The 25,699-nt window shown below is 35.9% G+C and overlaps 1 protein-coding gene and 1 non-coding gene across 6 annotated transcripts in view; both read right to left on the minus strand.

The window, feature by feature from the left end:
• Positions 1–207: 207 nt before the first annotated feature.
• Positions 208–25,699, minus strand: part of LOC134795705 (protein lifeguard 1-like) — a 44,048-nt gene continuing 18,556 nt past the window's right edge. For 2 of the 5 annotated variants that reach the window (XM_063767644.1, XM_063767643.1), the window contains exons 2-8: positions 16,734–16,790; positions 16,597–16,700; positions 12,252–12,356; positions 10,436–10,542; positions 9,508–9,667; positions 8,952–9,081; positions 208–7,663 (exon numbers count right to left, since the gene is read on the minus strand). In XM_063767644.1, the coding sequence (XP_063623714.1) occupies positions 7,434–7,663; positions 8,952–9,081; positions 9,508–9,667; positions 10,436–10,542; positions 12,252–12,356; positions 16,597–16,700; positions 16,734–16,790 (893 nt within the window). In that variant the 3' untranslated portion in view covers positions 208–7,433. Of the gene's footprint in view, positions 7,664–8,951; positions 9,082–9,507; positions 9,668–10,435; positions 10,543–12,251; positions 12,357–15,194; positions 15,338–16,596; positions 16,791–25,699 lie in introns of those variants that run through there. The other 3 variants (XM_063767642.1, XM_063767641.1, XM_063767645.1) reach the window with 2 other exon arrangements.
• Positions 10,813–10,885, minus strand: Trnak-cuu (transfer RNA lysine (anticodon CUU)). Its single transcript has one exon. It is a non-coding gene; the product is annotated as a tRNA-Lys (tRNA).

Consider the following 25,699-nt stretch of genomic DNA (forward strand, 5'->3'; position numbering starts at 1 on the left):
AAACCGCCTGGATCTGTCACTGAACGACCTGACTTTAACCAACATTATTAATGTTTTCATGAGGGTAGATTTTCTTTACTTTTATTTAAATACCTAAAGATACAGACTAGGTTAAATAAGCCACTGTATCCGGCATTTTTTTTCCGATTCACTGTTCCCTACCATACGTCTATTTTCACGGGGGATTGGGATGTTAAAAAAAGACACTTTTGGAATGTACCTGCCATACATTTATTATAAGTAGGTGAGATTTTAAAGCACAGATTCACGTTTTATCTAAAAATACCGATTATCAAAGGTATGCCAAAGTTAGTAATGCATTGTACATTGTACAGTCAGCAATAATATACACTTGGGACTCAAAAAAATCTATACACGCCAGTATTGTCATTGTTTTTGTAAAGTATTTGATATTTTTTTAAGCAGTTTCTTCAAGTAAACATAATATGTCTATATCTACTGCTGAATGTACAGTTTAGTACAAAAATACGAGGCAATGAAATTTCTACCAAATGTTTTATACTTATTGTACAGTAAATCGTCTAAATATCACGTTTTTGAAGCCAATGAGTTGTATTCATATTTTTTTAACACGATACCAATCTCGAGGAGAAAGGAATCTAAGGCGCGAAGTAAAAAAAAGCTGAATATATGGCGCTGTAAGAGACACCCCACACTGGCGTCTTTTGAGCGTGCGAAAATGGCGTCGCTGTGCAGTTGCGCCAACGTTGCGTCGAGCAGCAGCCATAGAGTTGACTAGACGCCGACACTCGGGAGACGCTAGTGCAAGGTGTCTCCTAGGGCCACTACACACTAGCGTCTTTTGAGCGTCGGCGAATAATCAGCAACTGAGCGCTATGGAAAATGGCGACGCTGTGCAGTTGCACCAACATTGCGCCGTGCAGCAACCAGAGCTGACTAGACGCCGTTACTCGGAAGAGGCTAGTGTGGAGTGGCTCTGACGATATTTAGATTTGACTGTAGAATATTTCTATTTGTTATAATTTAAATGCACCCGTCTTTCTAATATCATACTTATCTATAAATACAAAGTTTACAATAAAACCAAAGAAGCTATAACGATTTATTCGAAGCCGTGAATACGAGGGTGGTTTGAGAGATAACTTGGTTCGATAGAAATTCAGGATATGGTTTTAGCTGGAAGAAGAATAAAAGTACGCGAATTAGATGAAGCATCTACTGAGTGAGCGATGGCTGAGATACGCGTCATACTCGCGAACGGGTGCTGTTTGTGGAGACTGGTCTGTTTAAGCTAACACGAGCTATTATACTTAGTAACTTTATTTTTGAGTTTAATTACAGTGAGACGCCTCATTCTGCTCTCGTATGTTTCTTTTTTCTGATGAATGTGTTTATTATACAGGATTTTGACTCTTGGTGACCCTATACATCTCTAAGAAATTCAGGATATGGTTTTAGCTGGCGAATTAGATGAAGCCTGCATCTCAACTGAGTGAGTTCTCCACATTTTTCATAAAGCTTGGTTTCATAAAGTACACAACATTCCTCAACACATTTGTTTCAGGTCGAACCAAGTTACATATCAAACCACCCTAGTATGTATATATATTTCTATAGATATAATAAGATAAGGTATCAAAAAGCTGCTTTGTAAAAATAACTGACTGAATATGAATATATTTTTCTCGATACATATGTATTTTTAGTAACAGCTTTTTGATTATATAGTATATAGCCTGTATCTTTAGGTATGTAAATAAAAGTAAACAAACAATTTGTACATTTTCGGGTAGTTATCATGGTCTAATAAAACATGGTCTTCTATTCCCAGAGTGAATAGAAGACCGTTCACTCTGGGAAGATGAATATTCCCAGAGTGAACGGGCCTACGTCACAATAACATTGCCACTTTATTTCAACATAACATGTTACATGGGTACATTATACCTATGGTTAATAAGTTAAAATATTTCTTTATAATTTTCATTTATATGTATTTTATCTTAAATTTTACAATAACACGCCATTTTTAATTATTCGTTAGCAATATCTTCCGATTCACAAAATAAATTTCAGACGTTCGGGTAATTCTGTTTACATTACTGGCAACACAGGATAGCGCTGTCACATTTGACAATTCGGATCTAGATAACTTCATGCCCTGACCGTCATCCTTGTCGAACGCGTGTTAATTGTTATTTCCTTCTCGCTCAGTGTAGCAGTCGCAGTGTTTTCCAAACTTTTCACGTCGTAAGCTTGGTAATTAATGTGTAACTGTGAATAAAGAACTATTTATGTCATTTATTTGATACTGTGAATTAGTTTTTCAAACGTTTGTTTTGTATAGATAAATAAAGTTTAATTTAATACATTAGATTTGTTTTATTTTACTATGTTTCTACATGAATAACTTAAAATTAATGCCGTTAAAATAATTTTCACCGTTGGTTAAAATTCTCCCACATTTTAAAGTTTGAGAACCTGTAAACAGCATGATGACGTAGGCCCGTGTCAGTTAGGTCATACGCGAATCTCGGAATAGAGTACCAGGCGGAGTATATTATTATACCATGGTAGTTATAACATTTATTGGTTGACCGACCAATTACAAAACCGTCTGGATCAGTCACTGAACCTGACTTTAACCTACATTATTTGATCGTGTAATGTTTTCTTCTACCCTCAACTGGCTTAAGGAGCCATTTGAGGGTAGATTTTGTTTACTTTTATTTAAATACCTAAAGATACAGAGTATAGGTAAACTATAGAAGAGTATAACAAAACGAGAAACTATTCTATTTTATTATATTAGGTTATGAAATGACAAATACTTGTAAGGCTCATTCATTTTCGTGAATTCTAACTCAAACAAATAAACCTTACATACATATAATATGAGTGAATATTAAGTATGTAATATTATAATTATTTTAATGACTAATATTATTTCTCGATGTAGTCGCATTAGATATATCGGATCAGCCAAGGTGTTCACAAATATCTGAACAAAGCCTCTATTATTAACATAAAAAAATATTAACAATTTTGCCAGTGAAATTGAACCTTAATTGTAGGAAATAGAGTTAATTTTGCATTATTGAACGCAACAAATCAATTGCAACTATATTCCGATTAATAATTATTAAAATTTAATCGAACTTATTAATAACTTCATGTTGCGTGTTCAGATGTTTTTGAGAACATTTGCCGCTCAAATATGTCTGATGCCAACTGTGTGTGGATGGATCTGACAATCGGTACAAAATGGTGACATTTAGATACATATTATTGAATAATTATCAGGTAGATTATTATCTTTGGGTTAGGACAAAAACACATCTCGTGGGCGGTCAACTTTATTGCGCAATATATCAATAAAACCATCCGTCTACGGGGACCTTAAATGCAAACATTGCTTATCAAACCCAAAATCGTGTAAATGTTACATTTAATAAAGCCTTATGCACTAACACTGTAATAATTTAAGTTTGTACATTATATAAGACAAATCAATTAGAAACTCAGTAAAAACCATAGTTTTTAATCCAAACTAACTTAGCAGTGCCAAAGTGAAGAGTGTCACTGTAGACGTCATAACATCATCGTTATTACTTTTAAAGTGACACTTCCACATTCTGTCGCTTGCCAAAACGGCGCAGAGTTAGCTTGGCCTGACTAAAGAGAAATCAAATTAGACACGTTGTATAAAAATAAGTATTTTAAGGTTTATTTTAGTTTTATTAAAGCGGTCTTTAACTTAGGACCCTTCATGAAATAAAACTATTGAAACGGATTATATCGCGTATATTGAATTCATACTACATCCCGACGTTTCGAACCCTTTACAGCGTCGAAACGTCTGGATACTAATTCAATATAAGCGATATAATCCGTTTCAATAGTTTTATTTCATGAGTAAGCGTTTCTTTTATTTTTTGCCATTTTTATATACTGTGACATTTTTTGCCACTTTTGTGTTATTTCTAGTCAGAATCGCGAGCCCTTTCCATCCTTTTAGGAGAAAAAAAGTGTCCTAAAATTTCCATACATTTTTCAAACTTTCCTTTTTGTTACCGCCATATAAAGTATATGGGGAAATGGTAACACAATAGGAAAAAACTCTTTTTTTTCTCATTACGATCGAAAGAGCTCGTGATTCTGAGTAGAAATAACACAATTATTTTTTTTGTTAAAAGTTTTATTTTATAATTTTCTGTGGCTATAATTTATACAAATTATTACATGCTTAATTTTTGATTACTTTTAAAATAGCTACCTACCTTGCTTTAGCTATTAACTGTTATATTAATAATCCTACTTTAACTATTATGTTCTGTAATATAAATAAATTACCCCTATTTTCCCACCCTTAGGGTAGGTTTTTTTTCCAAATTTTTATTATTATTACGACTACTCTGTAAAAGGTTATGCGTGGTCATACGTTACAATCGGTGAGTGAAAAAATCAATCATCCCCTATTTTCCTACCCTTAAGGTTGGATTTTTTTTTTCCAAATTTATATGGGACCAACTTCGGGGTATACCCTTTCCAATAAAAATTAATTATCAAAATCATACATAAAAAAAAAAAAAAAAAAAAAATATACGCGTCGACTTGAGAACCTCCTCCGTTTTTTTTTTCGTCGGTTGAAAAGTGGCAAAAAAGGTTACAATATATGAAGATGGCAAAAAATAAAAGAAACTCTCGAGTAACTATCGCGGTAACCGAAAACAATATTAGGACCCTTCGTTAAAATACCTAGACCGCCTGTTTAGTAAAACTACTGCAACCATTAAGTATTTGTATTCACTAATGTTACAAGAAAAATAAACAAAAAAAAAATATCTTCATTCAAAAACCTGTCAGCCGTTTTCACGTGATGCGCGTTCAAATAAACAGACAAACAGATAAACAGACAAACAGACAAAAATTCTAAAAACTGTTGGAACGTGTTCTGTTATCGATTCTAAGTATCCCCAGCCAAAAATTTAAAATATGAGTTGTATTTTATGTGTTCAAAAACAAGTTTAAAATATAGGTACTATGTGCAGTCGAAAGTTTTAATTTATGACCTTATTATGTGCCTTGTCACAGTGACAATAGTATGAGGTCTCTAGCGAATTTCATATTGGTTGTCACTGTGACAAGGTAAGAAATGATTCATAAACTAATACTTTCGACCGTACCTTTTAACAATTTTTAACTCCACTGAAAAAAGTACAAACGATATAAGGTAGCTTTCCCACCGCCGATAACTAGCAAGTAGCTATGAGAGATTTTTTCATAGAGTATTTATTATCTATTAGAAAAATGTACCATTGAAAAATGTTTTCTCTCAATACATATTCACATTGACTTTTTTACATTTAACCCCTTACCGCTTACGAAACCATATATGGCAGATATGATATTCAACTCTATTAACAGCTATTAAAGTTCAAATTTAAACAAGCCTTTTTGTATTACACGCAGTAAGGGGTTACGACATTTAAAAAATCAACAATCAGTACAGGCTTTTTCCCAGTAACCAACCATACAAACTTATTATCAACTCTAAACCGTTAGCATAAAGTTCATTTTCTGAGTAACTACTGGTAAGTATACAATTTATATTTATTCTCCACCACTAATATCAATATTAAATACATATCCATCATTTCAGTCTCATCACAATATCAATATTACATATTGCGTGAGGCATACATAACATCAGAGGCGGGTCGTTATAATTAAGACCAATCATTTTGTGGCAAAATCCGTATAGTGTAGTTGATTTAACCCCTCGAAGTTCGCGGACGCGATATCACGTCGTTAAAGAATCCACGGACGCGAATTCAAGATGTATGAAAAGTCAAAACCCTTGAGACTTGAGGGGTTTATTTACATATTACTGTTATAAAATTTTTCATTCACCAGTTAAGATGGTAAAATTGCTAACTAAATTGCTACAAAATGTCCGAATTTAACTATTGCGAAAACTAAGCTGTTTTATAATTCCAGGTGCTAAAATGACACGATTGAACAGATTGGGTTATAAATTCGCCAACAAACTGGTCAGTTTGGCGATATTTATTTTTTTGTGAGCATGTACCTTGTGTGTAAATAAAAAAAAATATTGATTATTGACCAATCGAACCGTTATTTTAGTATCTGAGATGAGATAATATAAAAACTACCGTGAGACACAGATATATTAAATATATTAACGATATTATGAGCGTTTTCCGACTTAAAATACGTGAGTGAACCGTTTTTAATATATTTAATATAAAAATTATAAGGAGTTCAAACCTTCCTGGAGTCAAAGTGGTAGAATTCGATGTTATAAGGACGTCCCGCCACTGCAATACATACATGTAAAGGCAAATCACCCCTTTCTCACGCGTACTACTAATATTAACATTTCTGCAAACATTTTCTAAGAAAGGTATAGATTATTATTATAGATATATTAGTATTTTATATTGATTAATTATATTGCTTTCTAATAAAAAGAAAAATAATGAAAGTCATCATTTAGGGTAAGAATAATTTATTATGGACCTTTGTAAAATCCTATAGCTTTACGAGAAAAAATATTCGATGTTTACTAATATTACGAATAATTTAAAAAGAGCAACAAACCATACGGATATTTAAATTTCCAATTAAACATAAGGGAAAAATAAATGAGTACCTATTATTGAGTTTTTAAGCAACACGACAACTTATTTTAGTCATGTGACAAAAATACGAAATATTATTGAGAATCACAATATAATAAACACTCCTTTTGACCGCCAAGCCCCAAAAAATAAAATCAAAGTCAGTAATAAAATACAGAATTGTTTATTACAGATTTTGCCCGTTACTTAACGTTCATTCACGTCATGGCGTTAAGGGCTCTTTATATGCGCGTGTATAGACGTCCTAGGCGGTCAAAAGGTTAAATTTATGCCTCACTATACTAATTTAAGAGACATAAGTTTTTAATTAAGATGACGACAAGCTAAGCACTACCTAGCAAGACTTGATTACTGTTTTATTAGGTGAATGAAATGAAATTACTACGAATTACATTACATTTTCGAAATCTATTGTCACAGTTAACTAAAGTTGTAAAATCTTGCATCGTGTGCGTTTTCGTCACCTTTTGCCCACGTAAAGGTAAACTACCCTATTGTTGCCCCTCCCCATATCCTCCAACCAAAGACAGGCTAAGATGACTTTCATACAAAAAGGTCCCAATAGCTGGTTACGTTTCAGTGCCAATCGTTGGGTAGTTTACCTTACAAAAATCACTCAAATATGATACCGCATCTAAAGTTGATCATCTGCATTATGTAAGTCTACTAAGCAAGTATAAATATGTGTAACTATAGAGGTGTCCGTTTGATAAATATTTAAATGCGGTATCAAATTCAAGTGCCAAATACTCCGCCTCCGCAGAGCTCCGTTACAACAACGCAACCTTAATCCCTCGAAGCGGAGATGATAGTCAGAATGTACATGAAGATGTTAATAATGTCCAGGTACAAGTTCAGGGCGGCGAAGATGTACTCCTCAGGGCTGATGCTGTACTTGTGCTTGCCGCCCATCATGAGCTGGGTGTCGTAGACGAGGTACATGGAGAAGATGAGGGCGCCGATGGATGCGTAGACCAGTTGAAGGATGTTGTTACGGACGAACATGGCGACAATACCTGGGAATAGATTAGATTGGTTTATTATTTTTCACATCACCTATTCGGAAAAGGGCTTTTTCTTCCCTGCTAGGGGGGATCAAAGTGGCACTTTTCTTCCCTGCTAGGAGGGATCAAAGTAATACTTTTCTGTCCTAGCACACTATTTTTAAATTTTTTGCACATTAATTTTTTAACTTAAATAATCTGTTTAAGCATCAGATTGTGTCAACACTAAGATTTTTTTATTTTCCTCATAGTTGATGTGAAAAGCAGTATGTGTCACACGGTATCAAAATTATTTCGTCTTGCGCGTTAACACTTGAATTGCGCTCAAATAAAAAAATCTTAGTGTTGACACAAATTATTATGTTTCAAAATATTATTCAAGCTAAAAAAAGAATGCAAAAAATAACAAAAACAGTGTCCTAGAACAGAAGCCACTTTGATCCCCCCTAGCAGAGAGGAAAAGTGCCACTTTGATCCCTCCTAGCGGGGAAGAAAAAGCCCTTTTCCGAATAGGTGATGTGAAAATTACTATTGTATAAACTGAAGTGACGAAGCCCTCAAAGACCTGTCCGCCTTTGGAATACCCAACTGACGTGAAGTGGCGCAGAGCAGAATAGGGAGCTCTCTTGTGTCGGAAGCCAAGTACCTTTTTGGGTTACTGAGCCAGTGAAGTAAGTATTATGTTGATTATATGAAAGTCATCAGGTCATCACCATTCTGGCTTCTTCCCCGCTTTTTGCCACGGCTCATGGGAGCCTGGGGGTCCGATTGGCATCCGCTTACGTGTTTTTATGCAAATGACATTTCGATGGGCTAACAGCCCAATCCAGCTGTATTTTAGCACAAAACCAGAGAGATTGGGGGAAGACAAGCCAACCGAATAATCATTTTAGTTTCTGTGATACCTATGAAAACAAACCCTAAATATTGTAAATGTGTTTTTCTCATATTGATAGGGATACTTTGACACATCTTACACATTTAAAACTTTCACGTTTTGAACACATATTAAAACATATAAAGGTAACAAAATAAATTCGCGATACACGTGATATATTATGTTTTAACATCTCACACATCTTAAATTTCGACCTCAAATTCAAAATGGATTATTTCCGGATGGTTTTGAGTGATGGTCGATTTCGAAAATGGCAAATGAGAAATCATGAAATTCTCGGTTTTTAAATATTTGTCATATTTTCCCACAAAAACGCATGTTACGGCAAAAGCCATTAACTAGACTTATACATTTTCTAGAAAATTAGCCTGCATGGTGAACGCAAGTTGTCTTGAAACTCACCAAGCAATAGCAGCACAACAGTAGCGCACACGAGGAATCCTCCCATCATGGTGAAGTCCCATTTGGTCTGCAGAGCGAATATCGTCAGGGCGAGGCACACAGCCGCTGTCACTCCCACTGCCATCATCACCTGAAACATGCAATTAGAATGTGAGCAAAAAATTTCATAAAATATGGCCTAGCTGATGAATTTGAAAGCTTTTATTGAGTTTCATTTTATTTTGGAATAACATCGATGCCTGTAGAGGCACGCTGCCGCAGCACGACGCCACGTGAACATGCGCTACACGAGCCGACCGGATCATAGCGCGGTCAGAGTGAGCTGTCAAGTGTCACGTCATCAACCATGAATGTTTGACTGACAGGAGGGAGACCAAGTTGACTGGATTCGTGAGTGACCAAGTGGGCGCTGCATGAGTGACCGACTGAGTGGGTGACTGGGATGAATGACCGGCTGTGACGTAGTAGTTGGGTTGATGAGTGACCGAGGTAGCGAATATAGAGTTGTGTGAGTGACAGAGGCGATGGGTGAATGACCGAACAATTTCAAACTTACCGCTTCAGGCGCCTTGGTGCTCGACACTGCCCCGAGCAAGAAACTCTCCGCGAGAGTGAAGATACCGAGGAAGATGAAGTTTAACGGCGCCTGGCGACGGACGTTGCCGCAGCACGCCATCACGATCAGGCAGACTATAACAACGGCCAGGGCCACGAACCTGGAAGCAAATAATAATAAATAAATAATAATTTACATTGAGATAATAGACCCATCGCAACGCTGGGCCGTACTCGTTGACATCACCATCCCCTATGATGAAAATCTCGTGAAAGCCGAGAAGGACAAGTCCAATAAGTACCTAGACTTGGCTCACGAGATAACCGCCATGTGGGATGTTGATTCGACGATCATCGTCCCGATAGTCGTTTCAGCGAACAATCTAATAGCGAAGAGTCTCGACCAACATCTTGAGAGATTCTCGCTAGGTGCTTGGATCAAGGGTCGGATGCAGAAGGCGGTGATCTTGGACACGGCGCGGATAGTACGTCGGTTCTTGTCTCTGCGGCCCTGACCACCGGTAGCTTGGGCCTTGCCCTGCTGCTGGCGGCACCCTAGGTTAGGTTTTTTATAATGTGTTTATATGTATTTTTTTTTTATTGTTTTTTATGTGCTTTTGTATTTTACTTTTATATTAATGATAACATGAATATAAAAGTAAAATACACAACCTAACTTAACCTTTTGAACGCCAAACGGCGCATCCATTTGCCGTGCCGCTGACGCCACGGGGGTAAAATTTAGTTTTGTGAATAAATAATGCCAACCTAATAAAAGTGGGGTATTTTTCAGTTGATTCTCATCAAAAAACGATCGACGTCAAATGCCGTCTTTGGCGTCGTTGTCACGATTTTGCGTTGACGTCAATTGCCGTCTGTGGCGCTCAAAAGGTTAAGACGAAAAATAAATAAAGAATAAATAAACTTACATCATGTAGGAATGATCTCTAAACCACAGCTTGGAGCCCTCATGGTAGGTGAAAAGTGTAATGAATGCCATAGTGACCAGCAGCTGACACATCAGGATGGAATACACCTGAAACATAATAGTTATTGGATATATATAGCATAATATAAGCCAGGGCTCTCCAAACCCCGGCCCGCGGGCCAAATCCGGCCCGCGACGCGTTCCAATCCGGCCCGCCGACACCCAAAGCGTCCGGCCCGCGTGAGCCAGGCTCCAGGGGTTCATCCCTAACAGCAGCAACCAGCTGAGGACCTACCTACTTTCCGAAAATTTCTAAACCTTCAGGAAACGAGAGGAATTGGCATAGAAAAATAAAATAAAAAAAATACAAAAAGATTTCGCCCAACGTGGGGCTCGAACCCACGACCCTGAGATTAAGAGTCTCATGCTCTACCGACTGAGCTAGCCGGGCAGTTGACACGTACTTCGAAATTAGGGAACACCTCCTCGTCAACGTGATATTATACAATACTAATATTGTCAATCACAAATATAAACTTTATTCCATTGATATAAAGTTTAAACTTAACTGTAGTAATTCTAATACGATGTTTCGACAGTTACTCGTCGATACGGTTCGCTAACCTTGGTATAAAATACTGGTGTAAAAAAGTAAAGCTTTTTTTATGATTAGAATAACTGTTACTTACGTGATATGCTGATTATGATAAGTGTAATTAAAAAAAAGCCCTAAAAAAACATTCATTCTATCTTATCTTAAGGGGCTACCCGAGGTTTTCATCGATTTTTGACAAGTTTTGAATCGTATCTCCTTTTTTTGCACTACAGATAGAATTATAAGACAAACGGTTATCGGTTTTTCAATCTTTTATCTCCGGTTTTGTCCACCGGATTTTGATAAAAATGAATACTTATTTTTTTATGAATTTTATAAACATTGTCTAAAATAATAAAAACCGGGCAAGTGCGAGTCGGACTCGCGCACGAAGGGTTCCGTACCATAATGCTTAATAACTTTGATGCCAAATATCTCGAAGACAATGAACTTTGAAGTAAATATGGGATACTATATTGCTTAAAGCCGTTGCTGTTATTATAATAAGCTACACAAAACATTAGAAAAGTAAGGGATTCAGATCGAAGGTCATTGGCGTGGGGTAGCCCCTTAATGAATTATTTTTCTGTAGGTACTTAATACATTTTCACCTAGTATCTATTTAAAAAAAAATGTTTATTGTGTAATTAGGTCGATCTGCGAAGTTTGTTTCGAATATTTAATAGGGATGTTTATTTTTCATTGCAGTTATTTCAGCATATACATATAAGCATTACAGTGTCATACCAAAGCGCTTACATACTAATCACATCAATTAACATAAAAACATTTAATACACATAAAAATGTTGACTGTATTTAAAAAAATTAAAAATAATTTAAAATTTATTAAATACAGACAAATTAAAATTTAAAATAAAAGAATTTAAAAAATCAGACACACAGAATACTCACACACGCGCGCGTACACACACATCACAGTTTCATCTTACTTTAAAATTAATTTTAATATTGTTAAATATGTAATATGTATAAAATGTCTAACATTGTAACATTACCTACGCTTGTAATTGGGAAGGAACTGGCTCTTGAGACACAGGGAAACCTACTTTGAGAGCCAGGAACCAATGTTATGTAACAACTCAAACTTGCAATAAAGATTTTTTTTTTAATTGTACATTGTGTGCTACGTTGGCAATTACATAATTTACACAGGCGATATTGTGCACGTGAGCTGAAAGCGAGAAAAAAGTAACCCTTACCTTACGAATGAAGGACTTGCGGATACTCTGGTCATTGAAATCGAACCCCTTGACGGAACCATCTTCCCCCAAATCTGACACGCCTGGTTGGCCGTATCCACCCGCCTGAAAAAAAAACATTACATATTAACAAATGTATCTATGTCAAAAATAGGGTATGCTATCGCGGATGATACAGAAAGTACCGGGATTTCCCGGGAAAATTCAAGCCAATCAAAACCGGTACTGATCAAATGGACATCCCGGTTCATCGGAATGTGATATTTAAAAGGATACCCATAAAACAAAAAGCAGACGAAAAATGATTTATTCTTTTATCTGAACTAATAGCAAAACTATAAATGGGTCAAAATTATTTTAGTCGTCTTGTTTTTTGTCCCCAAAAAATATGACGGAGTGGAGCTTTTTGTAGTGGGTGAAATTTAGTTTTTAATTTTTCTCAAGAGAATTATAATATAATTTACAGCTAGAAATACATGCAATTGCACTCAACTATTTATATTTATTTGATAATAGACAAAAATAAAGGGGGACAGAGTGGTAGAAACAAGACAACGAAAATAATTATGACTCAAATAACTCGGTAACGAAAAGTCCCAGGAACTCCCGGTTTCGAATCGATACCGGAAATCTCAGTCAGGATCGTGAGAAAAGTATTCGAGCCACCTGTTTTCTAATCCTTCTGATTTTGGTAGTAAGTTAAAACGTACCTTATTATTAGTTATTACATACCGTTGTATAAAAAATAATCGATTGAGATCTTATTCATTAACATTGGTTTCATTAGTGGTGAAGCTAAATTGACCTTACTAGTATACGAGTCATTTAACCGCAATACCATGTTTCTCAATATGACGAAGCTCAATGTTACTAGAGTCAATTAAATAATAATGGTTTAACGATTTATCAGAGAAGAATCAGATCTATATATTTTGGACACTTCTAAACCCGCAAGATTCCGAAATCGTGTCTATTAATTTAATAATAATAGTTTGACATCAGTTTTTTTGTCTTGTCAATTTTAAAGTGAATTATTTTAAGCATGTCCTGCTATTTATAATGTAGGTACCTCATCATATCAGCCAGAGGACATCCACTGCTGGACATAGGCCATAGGCCGGGTGCGTAACGGTCCATATAACAACTTTTGATATATTTTTAGTCGATATAACGATTGAGGGACATAATGCACTTTTGCTATAACAATACATGGTATATTCTTAGAGAGTCTAACTATCGTCAAGTATAATTAACTTGTAATATAACAACTTCTAATCTAACATTAACAGCGTATAACGCATATGTGAATTATGTTCGATATAACGCTCAGTTGGCATAATGTAGTACTGGTATAATTTGTAATATTTACTACTATTATAACAACCTACGTATTCGAACTTAAGGCAGGTCTCAGTTTGGTACGACGACGAGCGAAGCGAGGAGGAGTGTTAGGTAGAACTGCGACTCTACAGCGCGCGAGCCGAGCGAGCGAAGCGAGCGTGCCGCGGTAGCGGCCGGCGAAGCGCCAGAACCGAGTTTTTATTAAGGTCACTGTGGCGAAGTCCGGCATACTTTATTTTTTTTTGACTTTGGAGTGATCTAGTTCCGTTAATTATTCACCTATGTTACTGCTTGTAATCGCATACGATGAAGAATTTAATAATTAATAGTTTAGCCTTAGTGACAGATCATTTCAAGCACAAATTAAGCAAAAACAATGACATTTTTTAAAATTCGGCGAGTAGACGGACTTCCCGTGCAGTTTAAGGGAAGTCCGTCTAGTTATGATATCAGCCAATCTATGGATGTGTATATGTTCGTAGTCAAATTCCTAAAAAGAACGGATCAAGACAATGAAAAGTGTATTTTAAACTTGTCAATATACGGTTCAGATTCGAAATAAACACCATTTTTCTAAAACAAAGGCAAGTCCGGCATATACTACCAAGATGGGGTGGTAAACCTTTTTTGGCAAATATTTAAACATAATTATTTTTTTGATTTCCGAAATAAAATATCAATAGTAATTTTAAAATGAATTTTAATCGTTTCTTTTAATTTACTGAGATCAAAATTTAATAAAGTAACATCATGTGCAAAGTCAGGAGGATTTTTTGATACCTTATCAAATGGTTATAATATTAAAGTCGCAAAAACAGTTGGTAATCTCTGATTTAACGAAAATCCGGCATATGACGGACTTGCCTTGAACATAATAGACGGACTTTCCAACTTAGTCAAATTTTAATATGATAAATTGTGGAACGTATAATTACAAAACTAAGCTAATTTCTGATATTTTAAAAATAGAATAAAGACAACTGGTTCTTAAGCTACCTACGTAGTTACTTTCTGATGCACAATCTTTTCAAAAACTATTTTTTAAAAAATTTTTTCGAACGGTTGTCGCACTATGACTTCGAGTTCAAAACACGAAATGACTTGTTGAGGCGGATTGCTCTGAAGTTGGTTGTCACAGCGCCATCTGTTTTACAGTGACGGAACTAGCGTGAAAAACTGGTTACTCGACTGGACTCCAAAGTCGCATACGCCTTCAAATTCAAAAGTTATAACGTGTTGACGGACTTGCCTTGTAGACGGACTTGCCCACAGTGACCTTATTTTTTTTTTGACAAACCTCAACTTATTTTTATACATTAGAATACATTATACCATAAATACTTCTAACAAATATTCATTATATCCAGTAAACGTTATGTCGAATAGCTTTTATATCGATTAAGCATTATACCCCATGAAAATATTTATTTTGTTGTTATATCAAAAGTTCATTATACCGCTTAAGTGATTATACACCATGAAATTATATCAAAAATTGTTATATCTTTTGAAAATATATCAAAAATTGTTATACGGATCATTACACAATACACACCCCCATAGGCCATGTAGGTACCTAATATTTATTAAAACATGACTTACATGTAAAACAACAGTTTGTCCTGAAAATGCCATTGTATTCCATCTTTAAGCCATAATTTGGCATTTAACAGGAAAATAACACACTTCGTTCCATTTCTACTTCCTCTTTAAACAATTTGTTACACGATTGAATCTCGAAGTAGAATTTTAATGAATAACTTTTATTATAATTTATCAATGAACTATCAATCATTTTTAATTCATAATTCATAACCTACTAGATATTTAGTATGTAAATGAACGAAAAGCAATTACTCAAACCCGTTAATGTTTAGGTCATACTAAGCAACTTCTACAATGGGACCAACCCCGAAATAGCGAAAAAAAAATTGACTCCCCCATAGGAAATTTCAACATGAGACCAGCAAAATATATGAAACATCCAATTTTTTTTCCGCGTTTTCGGGGTTGGTCCCATTGTAGAAGTTGCTCAGTATGACCTAAACATTAACGGGTTTGAGTAATTGCTTTTCGTTCAGTTACATACTGTATTATATGTTATAACATTTACTGAATTGCTGACTAAGGAAACGCTTATCTGGCGTTTTTTACGTTACTTAAGTTTACCGCTTTTGATAAGCGATTAAAGAGCGGTTTCCTGCTTTAATTTAACTGTAATACTAATGTACTATGTTCAGTTTATTGTTAACTGTAATAATAAAATTATTTAATTAAAATTCAGTTTCGGCAGTTTCTAATTAAAATATTCTACCTATATCCACAAAATATTAGGTCCAGTTGTAGTGCATAATTATTTTCCATCGTATTTTCACAGAAACGTAAGTACGAACCTGTCTTGCTATTTCAGTCAGTCTCGGTACATCAAGTACTGAGGTTGACTGAAGTAGCATGACAAATAGGTACGAACGTTTCCGAGAAAGTACGATGGAAAACAATTTTTCAGCACACCAGCTCGGAAAGGCTTACTTTGCACTTCACAAGCTGATAGCAAAGTTGCATTTTATTCACATGTGAGGCAAAGTAGTTAAATGCAAATTTTGAGTTGTTTTCTTATGTTTGCTGGTAGAATTGACTTTTAAATGATGATTTTGGATGATAAATATTTAATAACATTCATTTGGATCTGGTTTGATTTTGTTTGATATTTTACATTTAATATTTGCTGTGGTGTGGTGAAAAATTTTGTGTTTCACTCGGGGGCAAATTTTGTTTAACCCTCGTGCTTTGAAACCCTCGCAAGGCTCAAGATTCCATTTTTCGAACCACTCTACGCTCGTGGTTCAATTTTGGAATCTTTCGCCTGCTCGGGTATCAATATTAGCACGAGCGGTTAAACAACAACTTTGCCCCCTTGTAAAACAAATAACTATTGCACTACATCCGTACCTGCTTACATATGTAATTATAATTAGTTTAAGGAAAAATAAAATGATAAACTTACTTCACCAGCATATCCCGGAGCGCCATAGCCCGGCTGAGGTGCATAGCCACCTTGCGCTGGATATCCAGCTTGCGGCGGATAGCCACCTGGAGGGGGATAGCCACCTGGAGGGGGATAGCCACCTTGCGGGTAGCCACCTTGCGGGTAGCCTCCTTGCGGATATCCACCTTGCGGGTACCCACCCTGGTTCTGGTCTGTGGATTTAAAGAATGTAAGTAGATAAGTTAAGTGGTCAAAATTATCCCTGAAGACCTCACACGGTTAACAACTTTTGCCGCTGATTGTACATGTAACATATAGAGATGCCCCGAATAGTGCATTTTGGCCGAATACCGAATATTCGGCCTCTCTCTCCGCCGAATACCGAATATTCGGCATGACATGCGACCATTTTGAGTCACAATTATTATGAAAACCGTTCGCCAAGAAAGCACAACGTTTGCTAAGATATATTTCTATGTTGAACAGAATTATTTAATGCAGTTATAGTAAATCAAATCAGACCCATAATAAAAATAAAATATTTTGTAATCAACAAATGCTCAAAAACGTGCCTTCGTATAGTAACTACTTTCACATTTTAATCTTAAATATACCTAGTTTTTGGTTATTTTTCTGTGTAAGTAATTTTTCTTTTTAGGTAGGTGCAACAGATATTCGGTATTTGGCCGAATAGCAGGCAACATTCGACCGAATACCGAATATTCGGCAATGTGGCCGAATAGGCCGAATACCGAATAGTTGCCGAATATTCGTGGCATCTCTAGTAACATAGTCACGAAACGGATTTAGGGCAGGGGTCTCCAAACTTTTTTAGCTGAGGGCCATATTGCGGCTCAGAAACTTTCGAGCGGGCCACCGTCGGTTTTTGCGCCGGGGGAGGGTGTCTGGCTGCTGCTGTTAGGAACACTTCCACTCTCAATGAATGCTGAACCCCTGGAGCCTGGCTCCCGCCGGACAGTGGGCACTCGCTTTAGGTATTGGCGGGCCGGATTGGAACGCGTGGCGGGCCGGATTGGAACGCGTCGCGGGCCGGATTTGGCCCGCGGGCCAGGGTTTGGAGACCCCTGATTTAGGGCGTCCGCTAACTGGCGCGGGTGCACGCACGCGGGTGCCATTGTAGGTAGAATCCGTCGCTCGCGTTCGCGCCAGAGGGCCTACCGCGAACCACGCTCGACGTGTTGCCTCCCTGTCACACTTACGTACGAATTTACAAGTGCGACAGAGAGGCAACACGTCGAACGTGGTTCGCGGTAGGCAGCCAGATAGTGTTGCTCATACAATTTTTCGTTAACCCGCACCAGCTAGCGGACGCCCGAAAGCAGGGTACAAGTTGGTGTAATACACCCGTATTTACATTTTGAACGCCACTGACATTAATTAACATGCAGTGCAATTGATAATAATTATAATAAAATATGGACGTTAAGCACGGAGAATTTCGTTCATTGACCCGCCTGTTTCTATCTCTATCGCACACGCATAATTGTATTGCTGTCCCGCCTATGATGCCGTCGGTCAATGACACTGAGCGCGCGGGTCAGTTTATTCGTAATAAATAATCTGTGAAAACTTGTCATAAAACTCTTGAGCATATATAAGTTACAATACTCTTTATACACAGTATACAAAACAAGTACAGTTACTTAGTTTACAGTGTGTGCTAGTGCTGCCTCTGGCGGCAGAACATTGCAGTATTACTCCTTATTTTAAGCAACAACCACAACCTAAAAAAACAGCATGACTAATGACTATTCACTTTTTTCCATGCACATCGATTGAGACTATTTGGCAAAGCATCAAGACTTGCTGTAAACACACAATCTTCGATACCGTTAATTGACAATCCATATACCTTATTGCAACGTGATAAAGTCTATCTATGGTCAGTTTTTATTAGTAAGTACTGTTTGCGATTTAAGAGCATTGATCTTTTATGCAGTGCCGGGAGATATTAGACGATATTTTGGGAATCCCGTAAAAAAACGCTATATGTATGACACCATAACCAGGCGTGGCTCACTCCGCGATGTCGTCGCTTTAGGTAGCTATTAGCAAAAAGAATAGATAGTATAGAGGGGTCCTGTCATTGTAAATTGTGTAGTCACTGTAAATTTACTGCCATCTATCGACACACTACTAAAACTCAAAATGAAATCGTATAAAGTTATCAAAAAATGTATATATATGTGACGTCCCACGGTCAAAGGTACCTTATGGCGGGTATGGAGTTATGCATACCCCAGTAATCTACAATAAATAAGCTATCGATAACACAAAAGATCAACCTTCTAGGTTGCGTAGTTACAGAGTGATGATTTTTTGAAAATAATGTTGTGAAATGAGCAACTTTACGATAGAGAAGTTTTAAGTTTAGCCGCCTAAAAAACTATGTTCCTGAAGTAAGTTACATAGTTGACTACAAATAATAATGCCTTATATATCTGAGATTAAAAAAATATTGCGACTTGTTCTGTAATGCAAATAGAAACTTTTGATATCGACTGATTTATGTGTATACTAACCAATCTCTTGAAAATAAAGTTTTATTTCATTTTCACGATTGATTGCAATGAGCTCTCAAGATTTAAATTTTATCTATTAGAAAACGACACTGACAGACAGTTTAAGCAAAAAACAATACCGATTTAGAGGTGAAAATGTATTTTCTGACTTTTTCATATAAAATCACAAAATTGAATATTTTTACTTTTAATGTGACACACAATCAATTTTTCTGAGCACATATGAAAGAAATTCTGTCATTCAAATGAAATAAATCCTAAAACCCCAACTAAATACTATATTTAACCCCTTATGCCACTTTAAACTTACATAACAATAACAGTATTTGCTCCATACATTTACGAAAAGGTACCTTATGGAAATAAATCTAATAATACATCACTACAAAATATCAATCATATTATAGTTTATCTTTTATGAATAGAAAATATTAATTTACATTAAACTGCCCCCAATTTAATTAGTTCTTCGTCATAATAATCTTAAAAAAGACCAATAATTTGTATGTAATGAAAAGGTACCTTGTGGTCAAGTTACATGATGAGGCATGATGATGATGGAACAGTTAGGATAAACTAATAATATTTTGGGGTTAATATGGTATAAATCGTCTATTTCTTATCAATAATATATTTCGGTTGCTATTGAAGATAAGCGGCATTGAGGTTCAATGACCTCAGATATTCCATAAGGTAATGCGTCGGGTATTGGCATTTTTCAGCTAACCAATGGCTGATTTACTGCATGCGACCAAACCAAATGAAGATTATTCTAGTTAAGAAAGACTTGACGAGAGTAACTTTGGTATAATAGCAGTCTACTTGGATTTGTGATGTCGGTCTATGCACGGTTATAATATTTGCGAGGCGCCCCAACCAGAACTGAAATTATCAAATTAGTTTTGCAGAATGCTAATACAGTTCTCTGCCAAACTTCTTTTCCCGTATTGACTAGTTTTTTTGGGAATTTTCAATCTTTTTTCCATAAGGTACCTTTTCTACTAAACTCTGAGACGACATTACTAGGCTTATAACTAACTTATAACAAAAATAAAAACAGGTAAACAAACGTTACGCATTAAGGTTTCAGATCACACAACAAAAAAAAATTGAGCATTTTTTCACCTCTTTACAAAACATTTAATATCTCCGAAACTAGAAACCCTCATAAGGTACCTTTTCCCGTGGAACGTCACATATGGATAAATGATTTTATTATTTTTATATCATTTTGATCCATGTTCATTCACTGATATCTATGTGTTAAAATTGTTAAATATGAAACGGTGTCGTCACGCCATCTAGCCGAGGATAGGCTAAAGGTGTGTGCGCCATCTATTCGAGAATGACTTTTGCTTGAATTCCGAGGCACGTTTTTTCCTTAGACTTTATTCGTCTTATACGAAGTTACATATGTCTTTGCTATTAGCTAAAAGTACATCCGTTCCGCCCCAATTTTGGGGAAAGCCATAAGCCGCCCGTGGCGCTGTCGCCACCATATCTGTGCTGATCGTAATAGACGCGTTTTGTTAGAGAGCGAGTCTTCTGTAACTAGTACTATGAACTATTATTTATTCTGTGCCATAACATAATAGTTACAGCTTGGCAAAAAAGAGTAGAAATTAAAAAGTGGCAACACTGTAGTGTCGTCCCGTTTTCTTAAATATATTGGTTTGAAAGGGACGACACTACAGTGTTGCCACTTTTTAATTTCTACTCTTTTTTGCCAAGCTGTACATATTTATTTGATATACGTATAATTATTGCAATAGCAACTATAGAAGATAACATCGCACTTTAAAAGAACTTCAACAACATAAAAGCATACATAAATTTATTAAGACGAAACGGGAGCTGAGCTAAAAGTCAATTTTGAGATTTCAAGCTGAATATACCCGTCGCTCTGACGGGGCGTGAGAGACTGTATTTGTGTGTGTAATGCACGCACACAGATGCGTACGCTTGCACCCGCGCGCGCCTCATTGCCGACAATTTGCAATGTTATTTTTCGTGCGTTACTGCCACGAGGCGTTCACTTATTACTTACTGTGTTGCGATTGAATTTTTTGACCCGGCTTACGTTTACGGAACTCGATAATCTTTCTACTACTGTGACTTGGCTTTGTTTACTTGACTTTGCTGATCAGCTTATTGTTTTGGACTCCGTGAGTTGTGGTTACCTATTGGACCGCACGCAATTCATCTACCTTTATTCAAGTAATTAAGCGTAATTAGCCGAAACCTTTATAAGAGTGTAATTCATAAGAAGTACATAAGATATAATTTATGTACTGGTTTGCTGTTAGCTTTTAATTGTATCACTTTACATATATGTTACTCAAATAACTAACACGGTTACACTGTTGTAAGAACATTATTTTTCAGGTAGGCCTTATTATACCTACTATAGGCCTTATTACCTCCTAGTACCTTAGTAGTACTAGTACTACTACGGAAATTGATTCAAAGACTCAAGACTGACTTAAGTGGCAGTAGGGTGTAGGGTTTTTTCTAGGCTTCATGAGTTCGCTGAAGCTTATTTTTTATACTTAGCGCACAGAACCACTAGTTTAACAGTATCAGCTCTAACCACATGTCACCATTTTGTCCTTTACGTAACAAGCTCAGGGGCCCAGAATATCCGATGTACCTATCAAATCAAGGTTCTGTACCAAATAAGGCCCGGTTATTATAGTTCGTTATTTTTTAGCATTAGAAAGAAGGTAAACAATCATGACGTGTCTTTTTATTAATAATTATTGAAAAACGCTTTCAAAAATTAGTTTATATTACTTATGAAAGCAAAAGAATATAAAAAAGTATATGATTAATACATACATACATACATACATACAATCACGCCTATTTCCCGGAGGGGTAGGCAGAGACCACGGATTTCCACTTGCTACGATCCTGACATACCACTTTCGCTTCCTTCACATTCATAACATTCCTCATACACGCTCGCCGGTTTAGGGTGCTCTTGCTCATTAATATGATTAATATGATTTATAATTGTAACATATTTGCTATGACTTATTTTTCAATGGTAATTTTTAATAAGACATGTCAAAATCTGTTACCTTAATGCAAAAACTAGGGTTCCGTACATAAGTCCGACTCACGCTTGACTGCACATTTCTAATAGGTTTTCCTGTCATCTATAGCTAAAGAACTATTTTGTGTATTTTTCAATATTTTAGACCCAGTAGTTTCGGAGATAAAAGGGGGTGAATGGTAATTTTTTGGCTGTTTTCTTAAATAACTTCGAACCTATGTATTTTAAAATTATAAAAAAACATTTCCATCTTTAGGTCACTAATTTACATATGTGTACCAAATTTCAACTTAATTGGTCCAGTAGTTTCCGAGAAAATAGGCTGTGACAGACGGACAGACAGACAGACGCACGAGTGATCCTATAAGGGTTCCGTTTTTTCCTTTTGAGGTACGGAACCCTAAAAACGAACTTTAAGCGTGCTAACTTTCAAAATTTCATTTTTTATAAGATAGTATAAGTAGATGGGCAAAAATTTTGCGTCCATGTCCACCAGTGAGTAAGTGATTGAGATACCTAAACATTTAACTTTATAATGTAAAATGATATAATTTACTAACCTTCTCGTTTAATTTCAGGTAGGTTGAATAAGGAACCAAGTAACCATGGGGAGGAGCAGTATTTACTAACATTTTCTTTTTGGGTCTTCAGAGTGTATCGTTTCCTTTTTTTTGCACATATTACACTTAAATATATATTCTCTGTGTAAACCCTTACGTCTTTCAATGACAAAGGCAAGATCAGCAAATGTACAATTTGTATGATCGTGCCTGATATTTGAGATCACAGAAAATAAATATTTTAAATCCACTATTCTGCGACCTTCTAAAATTTTGTTTTATCATGATTCATGATCAAAAAGCTCGGATTCAATAGTCATATCAAACGTCGATTATGCAGTTGATGATGAGCTTACATTTTCTACCATTGGTGCTGCAAATGCATCAACCGGTGGCGATAAACTTTGCCCTCTTCTAAAACAAATTACTATTGTGATTGTGTCCAGCAAAAGGCCAAAATTCGGTTTACTTTCCTGTTTAAAATATTACTAATTTATTCATATTTCAGATTAGGTACATAGGTAACTGTCTGAATGTTACAATGCCAGCTGGCAAATTCTATCACATTTGTTTGTTTGGTAGTCATGGTAACATTCACTTACATTGATATCCTTATTAAGATCTGTATCTTATTATCCAGACCTTAAAATATTGCCACCGTTGCCCTTTAAAAAAATACTGTTTAAATAATTGGCTACTCAAACAATGCTTCTATAGTATAAATAATGACTACACAAAAATGGGTAGTATTGTATATAATGCACGAAATAAGGCCCGATTCTTAAGCGGGTTTAAATTTTGAGGCCATGTCCGCTAATACTATAGACAAAATATCAAGTTTAATAAACACAAAAAAAAAAAACATTGATGGGCCTTATTTTATAATTTAGGCCTTCTTTGTAATTTAAAGTAGAGTTAGGCCAAGAAAAATCTATAGCGATTTTGATAGAACACGCAGTGCAAGTATTATTTCAAACGTCGCTTCTATGAAATTATGACATATAAATAACACTTGCACTGCGTGTGCTATCAAAATTTCTGTAGACTTTTCTTGGTCTGACTCTAAAATATTCTTTATTACACCACAAACATAAAAACAAATTTAAAAAAAACCGGCGAAGTGCAAGTCGGACTCGCACACGAAGGGTTCCGTACCATTATTTATAAAAACGGTCACCCATCCAAGTACTGACCCCGCCCGACGTTGCTTAACTTCGGTCAAAAATCACGTTTGTTGTATGGGAGGCCCCACTAAAATTTTTATTTTATCCTGTTTTTAGTATTTGTTGTTATAGCGGCAACAGAAATAAATCATCTGTGAAAATTTCAACTGTCTAGCTATCACGGTTCGTGAGATACAGCCTGGTGACAGACGGACGGACGGACAGCGGAATCTTAGTAATAGGGTCCCGTGTTTTACCCTTTGGGTACGGAACCCTAAAACCGGTTCTTATTCTTCGTTTGTTTAGCATTAGAGTGAAGGTGACGTGTCTTTTTTAAGCATGCAATCGTATAATTATTTAGCTTTTTTTGTAATAGTTATGTACTTAGTGGTTAATATTAGTATTTACTATTTTTTTTTCAATAATGCTTAAAAACGAAGTATAGACATGACAACCAAATATTAACGCCATTGTAGGGCAGGATATACAGAACATGAATCATTAGTACTGTCACGCTCCGTGATTGTTGAGCCATTTAGGGTTCTAGCTAAATTGGACATTCCATAGAGCACGAGTAAGTATGGAACAACCAATTCAGCTAGGACCCTAAATTGCTCGACAATTACGAAGCGTGCCTGTAGGTACCTAAAAATTTTGTTAATATTTTTGATTTTGATTTCTAATTTGAAATATTAGAATCAAAAAGTTCATAATAGATTGTATATCATAACTACAAAAATGTGTTCCCTACTCTCAACCCAAAACCCCTTGTATCTTAGGATCTAGATATTTTCACACAAGACGGTTTATCGATAACTTCTTACATCACTAGATTATCGACATTAAATGTCGACTATTGCCCATCACTTTTCTGGCTGTGTACGTATTTAGAAACTTGACTCCGCCCCTAAAATTAGTGCGATAGGGACAACTGCAGCTGAGGCGAAAAATCCTGCGTAAAAATGACAAAAATCGAGGTTTCGTAGTCCTCTTTTTCCTCCCCCAAAACTTAACCAATCGTAACCAAATTTGGAAATCTAAATGATTATGAAATTATCTGTGTCGGACCGTTTTGCTTTTTTGGCTAATTGATATCAGTTTTGAATACCACGCCTCTCATTGCGGCATAGTCTATTAGGCCATTTTGGCCGTTTTTGAAGGGCTCTAGCGCCTTAAAAAACAAAAATATCAAAAAAAGCAAAACGGTCCGACACAGATATTGACAATATTAATCTGTGTTGAAAAAATCATTGCTCTAGCTTCAAAAACCACGGAGGAAAACGAGGACTACGTTTGTATGGAGGAATGACCACTCCTGTTGGCTCTTAAGCAATCAAATAATCGATACGTTAGGATGAGTCAAGTTCAATTCTATCGGCCATCATTCGAACTTTAATATACGTCAAAAATTTGCTCTAGATACGATATGGATCGGATATGTCAGTGTCAAAAGTGACGCTTCATTTGACACTGACATATCCGATGCTCAATCCATCTAGGAAATAATAATAGTATAACTTAAATAGTGGACAAATCTTATTAGTAAAATGAACAGTGTAGAAACTGAAACAGACGTCAAATAGGTACAAATAGGTACAGTCACCAGCAATAGAAAGAAAAAGTGACCAAGCCGTCCAGTGCCCAACATCGTATTTTAATCAGTAATACAAGAATCATAATATTTACTATGAAGTATTTGAACAAATTAAATTATTTTTCAGAAAATATTTTAATTTGTTTTTATCAAGTAGAAACACTACTATATAAATTATAAACTGAAATAAATGTCATATACTA

The sequence above is a fragment of the Cydia splendana genome, chromosome 12, assembly GCF_910591565.1.
Source record: "Cydia splendana chromosome 12, ilCydSple1.2, whole genome shotgun sequence".
NCBI lineage: Eukaryota > Metazoa > Arthropoda > Insecta > Lepidoptera > Tortricidae > Cydia > Cydia splendana.